The 11,508-nt window shown below is 42.9% G+C and overlaps 1 protein-coding gene across 1 annotated transcript in view; it reads left to right on the top strand.

Moving 5' to 3' along the window:
- Window positions 1–11,508, top strand: part of LOC120981453 (polypeptide N-acetylgalactosaminyltransferase 16-like) — a 39,026-nt gene that overhangs the window by 26,107 nt on the left and 1,411 nt on the right. Inside the window, exons 7-10 of the mRNA XM_040410993.1 lie at window positions 4,846–4,938; window positions 5,305–5,388; window positions 6,162–6,303; window positions 7,248–7,364. Of these exons, the coding sequence (XP_040266927.1) occupies window positions 4,846–4,938; window positions 5,305–5,388; window positions 6,162–6,303; window positions 7,248–7,364 (436 nt within the window). The remainder of the gene's footprint in view (window positions 1–4,845; window positions 4,939–5,304; window positions 5,389–6,161; window positions 6,304–7,247; window positions 7,365–11,508) is intronic.

Genomic DNA, 11,508 nt, shown 5'->3' on the forward strand with positions numbered 1-11,508 from the left:
TCAAAGCCCAGAATGAGCAGGAATTTAAATGTAGAAATTACAAGATTTACGTAATCTTTTTCTTAAAAACTATTTATCAGTCTGCTCAGCTCCTCCTGCTCTATAGCCCATTACCTTCGGCTCAGACACCATGTTCAACATGACAGGTTCCCTTTAAAGGGGTTATCCTGAGGATAGAACATCAATATTAGATCGGCAGGGGTCGGACACCCGGGACCTCCACCAATCAACTATTTAAAGAGTACAGGCACTCTGTGAGGGCCTTGGCCTCTTCTTAGGCCATCTGATGTCACCGTACATCGGTTATGTGGCATAGTTGCAGCTCAGCCCCAGAGAAGTGAATTGGGCTGAGCTGCAATACCAAGCACAGCCACTATAAAATGTATAGTGCTGTGCTTGGTAAGCTGCCAGGGGCCCGCAGTGCTCACCAGAGGACCGGCTCTCTGAAACAGGTGATTGCCAGGGGCACTGGGACTTGGGTCCCTGCCGATGTGATAATGATGAATATCCTGAGGAATAGGTAATCACTATCATTTCCTGGATAACCCCTTTAAGCTCAGAAAGAGCAGAGATTCACATTACACTACAATTTTTGATGAAACTTTTCCCACAAAACGACATCAATCTGCTCAGCTCTATAACACGCTGCCTACAGATTGCGCTGCATTTTGTGGTAACAGATTCTCTTTAAAGGGGTTGCTGGTCCAGTATTTTTCTATTTAAAAAAAACTAAATGAGAATGGCATAGAAAATAAAGTGATTATCACATCTCATATCCCCCACCCCAACTGCTCTTGTTCCGATGATTCCTGGGATCCTGCTGGTCCTACTTGACACACAAGAAATGACCACTCGGCCAAGCACTGGCTCAGAATTCAACGTCTGCTAACCAAACAATTGCCACTACAGGGTAAAAATGATCAGTGTCTTTATCAAAAATGTTCAGCCGTTTTTAGATACAAGGGTTAAAAAAATCAGTCTATTTGCAGACTGATGCTCCTGAGTTTCTGTCATGGGAAGCCTTATCTCTAACCTCCTGACATCGTAAACACTCATTATAGCAAAACTCTTAAGGGCCCTTTACATGGGCCGAGAACCCTAAAGATAATTGATCACGAGCATTCACAGTAAAGCTGGTTAGCGATTATCTGGCGGTGTAAATGTACCGCCGATGTACTGCTTGTTCATCAGGTAATCTGATCGTTTGTGCACACACAAACTGTTGTTTGCCGGCAGCAGATCGTGATCTGCTGCTGGCAAACAACCAGTCAGTATGGGGACGAGCGATGGCATTAGCGATCGCTCCTCTGCATACGCTGGAGGAGATCGCTGCATGTAATTGCAGCACTGTCCTCCACCAGCGAGCAGCAGATGTTCGGGATGGACAAACGGCTGCTCTGTCATCCTATGTAAAGGGACCTTTATCAAACTGCTAAGGATATGGCTTTTTTGAGCTCAGGAGGTCAGAGACAAGGCTTCACAAAAGGGACTGACAAGTGATACTCTGCAAATAGACTGATTTTTTTTAACCATTGTATCCCAAAAGCGGTAGAACATTTTGAATAATGACTAGGGATGAGCTAACTTGCTGTTTGCAAGTTTGGCGTTCGGGTTCTGGGTGAATTCCATTGTGCATTGCGTTATCACAGAATTTTATGACGGAATGCACCACGGAAGCCTTTAAGAGGCTTCTGTTTTGCATTCCGTCATAATAGGAGTCTATGGGCAGCATAACGGATCCGCCTGGTTTCCGTTATGCAGGAGTCCTGTCCTGCAAACCATAAACCAGACGGATCCGTTATGCTGCCCATAGACTCCTATTATGACGGAATGCAAAACAGAATGCCTCTGCACAGTCTGAAAATGGCAGCACTGATTGGGTAGAGTCAGACTGTGCAGGGACACCCCCCCCCCCCCCCCAACTGGTTACCACCCCTCTGTACCCTTACTGCAGACTGCTAGCAATTCATTCATGACTTCTAATAGAAATAATAGAGGAATGGCACAACATGGATCCATAAGAATAGATGCTTCAGAATTGTTATTACATGGGGAATGCAAGAAGCTATTAAAACAGGCATGTCAGGAGAGGTGACATGGGCAAACTGCAGGCATGGTCATAAAATAGTAGAACAACTTAACTCACCTTCTGGAGCCCCCACCTTCCGATCCAGCATTGTCACTCTTTGCTCTAAGCTGGGCTGCAGTCGTGACTTACCCTTTTGTTTGCATCCCTGGCCTTAGAGGTGGAATGTCACCGCTGCAGCCCGTCTGAGATCATTGGACGGGGATGCAGAAGGTGAGTTTATTATTTTATGAGCCCACCTATAGTTTGTCCATGAAACCTTTCAACTCTGACAACCCCTTTAAGGAGCACATGGATTAACGGTAACTCTCCGAAGTTACTGTCCAGATATCCCCTTTAAGAGTACGATAACATTTTTCTGACTTCTAAAGATGGGAACAATATTCACGCTTAAACTAAAAAAGTAAAAGCTGCAATCACTATTATACTGGGGGCTGATGAAGCTGGTCATTTTAGCGGCACTGCTAATGACCTATGGATGGTACATGTTGAGGATCAAGTTGATATTTGACCAGTCCTCTATGTATAGGAGAATATTCTGACCTTAGATTATTGATTTAGAATACCACAATTGGTATAAGTGACTGGAAAAATATTTAAATAAATGTCAATTAAACATATGTCTGTTAACTATGAAATTTATGAAAACCAGATGGGAAAATCCACAAACCATGTAATCGATTATGATTAATAGCTATGCTGTGGTTACGGCGACATTAGTAGATCCAGACGTCAAAATGTGCAAACCACTTACTGATAAATTCAATGTAACTTATGTCCTAACAATAAATATCTGTCCCAAGAAATGGCAGCAATTGCTTACAAATTAGAAACTGCGTCTCCGTAGTTACTGTCTTAGGGTGTTATTACACTGGCCGATTTTGAGGCAGTGCGAGCACCAATAAAAGGTAAAAGATGCCAATCAGCCAACAAGCGAGCATGTGCTTCATCAGCTAATTGACTGCTTGGTTGTGCAAGCCGATTATTGGGTACTTGTATTCCTATGGAGGCTTGTTCCCAATGATTTGCCCAATTATTGTGCAATCTAATAGCCTCTTTTTAGTCTTTTAAAGGAGCTATCCATGACTTAACCCCCCCCCCCCCCATCAATGCCCAGACCCGTGGTGCTGATCATACCTGGTCTCCATCGTCTGTTTCCTTCCCAGTCGCTCCACAGCCGTCTCCACTTCTCCCCATGTTATGTGCATTTAGGGGAGATTCAGTGATGGCCGTGGAGCGATCGGGAAGGAAACGTCAGGAACTAGTTAAGTATGATCAGCACCAAGGGTCTGGGCATTGTTAAAGCTTGTATTACATTGGCAGATTTTCTGCCAGATGATCACTAACGAGCGTTTGTAGTCTAATACTCCACCGATTACCCGATGAATGAGCAAATACTAGTTCATCGGGTAATTGTTATCTTTCAGCATGCTGAAAGATCACAATTTGTCGGCGCCAAATCGTATTGTCTAATCATGATTTGCTGCTGGCAAATAACTAGACAGTATGGGGATGAGCGATGGCATAATGATCACTCCTCCCCATGCTGTGGAGGAGATTGCTGCATGTAATAGCAACAGTCTCCTACACCAACGAGCAGCCGATCACTGGGAAAGAACGCTTCCTACCCGGCAATCACCTGCAGAATAGGCTGGTATAATACAGCCTTTACTCTTGGATAACCCCTTTAACCATTTAATTTGTATTCCCTGTTCCATTATCTGAAGGACCTATTGGAGCAGCCAAGTGTACAGTTGCACAAAAAATGTAAATTAACCCTTTGGAATTACCTTGATTTATGCATTGATTATTACTTAAATGTGATAGAAAATCCGTCAACATTTTATTAGTAATCAATGCAGAAATTCAGGTAATAAAGGGTTCTCTTACTTTTTCTGGCAACTGTACATGTTTCTTTCAGTGGGGGAAGGCAAAAAATAGAGGTGTCTAGCAGCAGCTTCACTCCCCTGGGAATAAATGATTAAATATTTTCTAGTGTGTAAAAAAATAAAATATGCCATGAAAAAAATGTCCATTGTGTCATGCTTTATGCAGACCCTGAAGGAGCACGCACCACCTTTGTGTGCTCACATTAACAACTGGGTGTTACCATTCCCCTTGTCACAGGGCAATTTATTATAACCGACATATCAGGAGAAGTGACAGACCCTTTGTAAATCCAGTGACTCATAAGTGATGTCACATCTCATTGTCGACACCCTTTTCTTCTCCTTCCAGCCCAGACCATCTTGACAAATTCTGATGACTTCACAGTTTGCTGCCCAGACCTCTTTAGCTCCCGCCACTGTAGCAACATAAGACTCACTAAACAAATACAGACATTACTTAGGTGGACTAATGTGGAGGTCTGTAATCTAAGTTAACACCGACCCCATACATTTACTGTATGCAGCCCATGCTCAACTCACCTCCCAGACGCTGATACTGCTGATCATTGCACAAAAGCAGCTTTGACACGGTTCACGGCAAAAACCGTGATAAAACCTTAATATCTGCATCATGTGTTTCGGCCCAAACGGCTCATATTATAATCCACCATTCTACCTTTGGTATTCTTTGAATCTGCATTGCCCCCATCAGGCCCTACACTAGGTATAACAAAAGTATATCGTATCATATATTTTTCTGGAGCATTCCTTTTAGTGATTTTCTGGTAGCTGTGGCAGTATGCAACTGCTAGTTGTCTGTGCAGGTTTGTTATAATACATGTTTAAAATGGCATTTTCTCCTCTTTTTAGGAACACCAAACGCACGGCAGAGGTTTGGATGGATGAATATAAACAGTATTATTACCAGGCTAGACCTTCTGCCGTAGGAAAATCCTTTGGAAGGTAAGTCGTTCATTTTGACTTGTAGATACAATGATTTTTAGACCAATATTGGAGAACCCTTTTAGGGTATGTACACACTGGACCTATTTTTCTGTGTAAAAATTTTATACTCTGATTTCTCATGCATTTTGCTACGGTTTCCACCTTGTGAACCACAAACAGCAAAATCTGCAGTATGAATTGCCAAACTGAGAATAAAAAAATCTGTATCACCTGGTAATTTCTGCAGTTTATTACACAGCCTGTGGATGAGATTTCTTTACATCTCTGCTTTTCTACTACTGCAAATGATCTTTTTATTCTTTTGTCCCAAGAATATATCGCTGTGAATTATAACCATCCATGTTTGTCTCCTTCTCCACATAGTGTGTCTGACAGACTGGAGCTAAGAAAGAATTTGAGCTGTAAAACATTCCAGTGGTACCTCCAGAATGTCTACCCTGAACTGAAGTAAGTGAGGAGCACGAGATCAGGAGATTCTGTGTGCTCGGGCACTCAACCATCTTATGACTGTCTGTACAGCGATATAGTAGGGCTGCCATGGAGAGGCAGAAGGCTAAATTTGCTTCTATTAGGCTACATTCACACAAACGTATTTTGTTTCCGTGTCCGTTTTTTTGCGGATAGGATGCGGACCCATTAATTTCAATGGGTCAGCAAAAAATGTGGATAGCAGACCGTGTGCTATCCGCATTCATATGTCCGTTCCGTAGCCACGCAAAAAAGCTAGAGCATGTCCTATTCTTGTCCGTTTTGTGGACAAGTACAGGCATTGTTCCAATGGATCCGCAAAAAAAAAACAGATGCCATATGGATGTCGGCTGTTTATTAGTTTTTTTTTGCGGATCCGCAATTTGCAGACCGCAAAACACATACGGTCGTGTGAATGTAGCCTTAGATTGTGTGCAAGTCTACATGCTGCATAAGATTCCATATGTATGAAGTTAAAAGGAAACATCGCTTCCAGAAGAGAATATCTCTGTACACGCAGTATCATGGAGCTCGTACACTCCAGGCTCCTTCAAGACACTGCCTTGCCCTAATTCCCATTCTATAAGCAAATTCTACAAATATTAGTTTGGTACAATGTATGTATGCACTGGGCCACAGTATAATCTTATGATAGAGAATAGAATACTCCGCAATACACTGTATTATAATAAAGTTATTAACTCGTTTAATGAATGTACTATAATATATTAATACATTGCTATGTGCTATAGGATACCCGAGAAGGAGGTGATCACGGGGATTATAAAGCAGGGTGGAAACTGTTTGGAATCTCAGGGACCAGACACGGCGGGAAATACTCTGGCTGGAGTCGGAAGCTGCAAGGGAACTGCAAGCACTGCCCCGGCCACACAGGTATACGGAGACAATGACCTAATTACAGAGCATTGAAGGGCTTTTCTGAGACTGCTATACTGATGACCTATCCTCTGATCCCCTGCCGATCAGTCGTTTTAAAAGGCACCGGCGCTCACAGTAGCGCTATGACCTTCTCGCAGCTTGGCCTACGCCATGTGACGTCACATTCATTGGTGGCCTAGGCGCAGCTCAGCCCCATAAAAGGAAATATCCACAGAATTAGGTGCAACTTCTGCTTGTTAATGGAAATACACAGTCAGCCAACCCGGTCTCATAAAAGCATACAGACATGGTCCATACAAGAAGTTTTTGTTCAGTCCAACTCCTAGAAAAGGAACAAAATGTGATCTGCGTGACTTGAAACACAGGAATATAGTTGGCACAAGAGATTGTGGTAGCTCAGTATACATAGGATGTCCTGTTAAAGGGGTTGTCTCACTTCAGTAAGTGGCATTTGTCATGTAGAGAAAGTTAGCCACCTACTAATGTATTGCGATTGTCCATATTGCTTCCTTTGCTGGCTGGATTCATTTTTCCATCACATTATGCACTGCTCGTTTCCATGGTTACAGACCACCCTGCAATCCATCAGTGGCGGTCGTGCTTGCACAATATAGGAAAAAGTACTAGCCTATGTGCGCTCCCATGGTCCCGGTCACCAGAGAGGCTGATGCTTTTTCCTATATTGTGCAAGTACGACCACTACTGATGGAGTGCAGGGTGGTCATAACCATGGAAACAAGCAGTGCATAATGTGATGGAAAAATGAATCCAGCCAGCAAAGGAAGCAATATGGATTATAACAATACATTAGTAGGTGGCTTGTATTAACTTTCTCTACATGATAAATGCAACTTACTGAAGTGAGACAACCCCTTTAATGTTGTATTTTTATGTAGTGAATGATCCCTTATGCCTCTCCTGCTCTGCTTGGATTTCAGGAGTGGGTGCTCAGTGACACTTTAATCCGACAACAAGACAAATGCTTGTCCATCACGTCGTTTTCCACAGGAGCCTTGGTCATGCTCGAACCATGCAACCAGAAAGACAGCAGACAGGTGACTGTGCTTGTATCACTTCTCTATACTGTAACGCTAAAATAATGTTTTATCACTTGTGCCGATAAATTAGATTTGTCACTATATTCAGGCTTGCAAGTCATGCACCAGTTAGAACCTAGAAGAGATTGGGTTAGAGTTTGAGTAGCCATGAGGTTAGATGGATGCCTTTGGTACCCAGGTATCGGGCGTTAATACATTGGGTGCTGAAGCTTATATGAGAGTGACTTCGACTAAAGATCTCATCACTGCGAGATAAAACCAAGAGACTGGTTATATCGTAAAATCCATCCCGTCCATTAGCACAAATGTGGCCAACCTGCAGCTGTTGCAAAACTACGACTCCCAGCATGCCTAGACAGCCTACAGCTATTAGGGCATGATGGGAGTTGTAGTTTTGCAACAGCTGGAGGGCCGAAGTTGAGCATCCCTGCTTTAGACAACACATTTTCCATACACTGGAGAAGCTGCTCCACCTCTGCTAGTAAGAATGGACAGCTGAAGGATTGCTGGCATCTTTATAAAGCCTCATACACATGGATGGAACAGTAATGCGTTCTGCAAAATATAGATGTTGTCTGTATAACGTCCGCATTTATTTTTTATTTTTTGCGGACTCCCTGGCTTCAATGGGTCCGTGGTCTCCAATTTACGGACATAATCTATCTTTTTGCGGTATAGACATATGGATGCAGAAATCACATGGATGATCCCAATACAGAACATGTCCTACATTCCTATACTTGGCTGCAAAATGTGACCACAGACCCACAAAAATTAATGGGTCTGCAATGTGGATGCAACACGGATGGAATCTGTATTTTGCAGAGCGCAACGGTCGTTGGCATGAGGCCTAAATACACGTCCACTTCAATTGGTGTTGTGTCCCTGCAGGGATAGTGATCACTCACAAATGTCGACCCCAGCATCAAAACCATTATGATATGCGAGCTGCCAGGGGACCTGCTGGAAAGGTTTTGCCCAACAGGGACAATTCTTTAGAGGTCAAAGGGCGTAAGAGCTGCTGACAATAAAGAAATAGGACCTTCCTTAAGAAGGTTTCCAAGAGCCTTAAACACAATTAAAGTTAAGGCCTCATGCACACGACCGTTGTTTTATTCCGTGTCCGTTGCGCCGTTTTTTCTGCGGACCCATTGATTTTCAATGGGTCCGTTTGAAAACTCGGCTAATGCACCGTTTGCCATCCATGATCCGTGGTTCCAGTTCATCAAAAAATATAACCTGTCCTAATATTTTTGCGGAAAACTGTTTGCGGCCCCATTCAAGTCAATGGGACCGCTAAAAAAAAGCGGAGGCACACAAGATTGTCATCCGCGTCCGTTTTTTTTCCTATCATTTGCATGGCAAACCGATCTTTTTTTTACATTCCTTTATGTCTGGTGATCCTCCAAAAATAAGGAAGACACACGGAAACAAAAACGGAAACGGAACAACGGAACCCCATTTTGCGGAACGGAACAGAACAACGGTCGTGTGCATGAGGCCTAACATTAATGATAAATAATACAATACACATTTTTAACTAAATTATTTTTATTAAAAAAAAAAAAAAAAAAAGCTACTGAAACAGGAAAAAACATTTTTTATTAATTTTTTTTAACAAAGCTGGACCGGGGGTTCTTCAGGGTGCCTGCGCTGTATTTCCATATGCCTCAGATTGCATATAGTTTTTTTGGGTCAGGTTCTGTCCAAATCCAGGAGGAAATAATTGTGGCACGTTTCATTGGACTCTGTATGTGTGGAGGCATTCTCCAGAGAGGCATTGCTTCTAGGTTGTATGGTCTTCACGCACTGGGCTCTGCTGTGTGCATGAGCCTTAAAGATTCCAGAGGCATCATTTTATTTTAAGAAAAGTTTATTCAGCAGAACATGCAGTGCTGTACGCAGACATGGGAATAGACACATAGTCAGTAGTGCTGTACAGCACACAATAGAGAGGCAGTGAAGACAGTAGGAACTGGCAGAGTGCATAATTTGCAAAGTTATAAACAAAAATCAACAGGCACAATAAATTTAGTGGTAACGCTTTTTCATTTCTTTATGGCAAAGGGCATCTGTCAGCAGATTTGTACCTAGGACACTGGCTGACCTGTTACATGTGCACTGGAAGCAGAAGACATCGGTGTTGGTCCCATGTTCATATGTGCCGCATTGCTGAGAAAAATGATGTTTTAAATGTATGCAAATGAGCCTCTAGGAGCAACGGGGGCGTTGCCGTTACACCTAGAGGCTCTGCTCTTTCTGCAACTGTCGTGCCCTCTGCACTTTGACAGCACCAGGTAGTGTAAATGTAATTACACCTGGCCCTGTCAATCAAAGCAACACCCCTGTTGCTCCTAGAGGCTCATTTACATATATTTAAACATAATTTTTCTCAGCAATGCGGGCACATATGAACATAGGACCAACACAGATGTCTTCAGCTGCCGAGTGCACATGTAACAGGTCAGCCAGTGTCCTAGGGACAGATCTGCTGACAGATGCCCTTTCAGGCTACTTTCACACTAGCGTTTTTGCTGGATCGGGAGGGTTCAGCAACAAACGCTTCTGCTACTTATAATACAACAATCTGCATCCGTTATGAACTGTAACATAGCCAAGACGGATCCGTCATGAACTCCATTGAAAGTCAATGGGGGGACGGATGCATTTTCTATTGTGTCAGAGAAAACCCGTCCCCGTTGACTTTCATTGTGGGTCATGACGGATCCGTTTTGCTCCGCATCCCAGGACAGAAAGCAAACCGCAGCATGCTCTCCAGTATGAGAACGGAACGCATTTTGGATTGACAATGAATAACGACAAACTGAAGCATTTTTTTTCCAGTATTAAAAACCCTATGATGGATCTCAATACCGGAAAATAGAAACGCTAGTGTGAAAGTAGCCTGATACTGATAAAGACAGCTACACTAACATGAGGGAAGCCAGAGCAGACACAATAATGTGGGGGAGAAAAACAACCAAAAAACACAAAAGGGGTAGAAAACACAGCACTACTCACATTGGGGGGGGAGGGAGGGGGGTAGAAGTATTCTCAATAGTGGGTTTCTAGTGTCATTATTGTAATTAAAAAAAGACTTACTGTGTGGTAATATAATACAGTCAGTATTCTGCTTACTGATCCACTGCTGCTTCTGTTTGGCTTTTCTGGTCCCTGCACCTCTCTGCATCTTTGTTCTCAGACTTAACATGCTGTAACCCACGCCAGCCAGTGATTGGCTGAGCAGAGTCCGAGCCTTTTCTGGTTTGCTGAGCCCAAGAACAGAAGTGGTAAAGGGAGTATTATTGGTTTATTGTTACCCCCAGTGGGATATAAATGGTCATGTATATCACCCCTCATGCTTTAGTCACATCATTACTGCTCAGTACTTCTCTATAATGTCCTGTGAGTGAGAAGCAGAATCTGCATGTGCTCTCCACCCAACAGTTCAGAGATGCAACATGCAAAGGAGAAACTGCAGATACTGTCATATAATAGCCAGTTAGTGTATTCTCATACCACAGCTTATCTATTAGCGTAAGAAAATCAGCTTACCTGTTAAGTAAAGAACAAAACACACAACAGATTTATCAGATTGACAGTTAATATGCTTGCTACTTGCAGCTGCCACTGGAGGTGGTTTATCTATCCTTTAGAGAATAAGACTATTTGGTGTTCCGTCTTGTAATTTTTTTCTTTTACATTTCTTCAATCCCCCCAGTCTTTGTTCACAATTAACATGTGAGCACTGTAGCCTCAGCAGTCAGGTGCTGTACTAGTGGCATCACAACAATGGAACCATGATGAGTGTAGTACATAATGTGACTGCTGAGGCCCTGATTGGCTGTAGCAGTCTTGCAGTGGCCCCCTGTAAAGAAAGACTAGGGGTGACCACCGAGTGTCAGTGGGGGGATTGGAGAGGAGAGTTTGCTTTTTTCTTTGCTATTTTATAACATTTGCTTCTTGTTAATGTTGCTATAGATAGTACAACAATCATCACTGCATTTGTATTTTCACCTGTTCCATGCACGCGCAATTCCTCCTCCTTTTCCTCATAGAAAGGAGCATGACTGGAACAAAAACTTTACTTTCTGGGCAGACCGCAACTCTTCCTCGTCTTATAACCGTGTAGTTTTATTAT

The sequence above is a fragment of the Bufo bufo genome, chromosome 11 (genome assembly GCF_905171765.1).
Source record: "Bufo bufo chromosome 11, aBufBuf1.1, whole genome shotgun sequence".
In the NCBI taxonomy this organism is placed as follows: domain Eukaryota; kingdom Metazoa; phylum Chordata; class Amphibia; order Anura; family Bufonidae; genus Bufo; species Bufo bufo.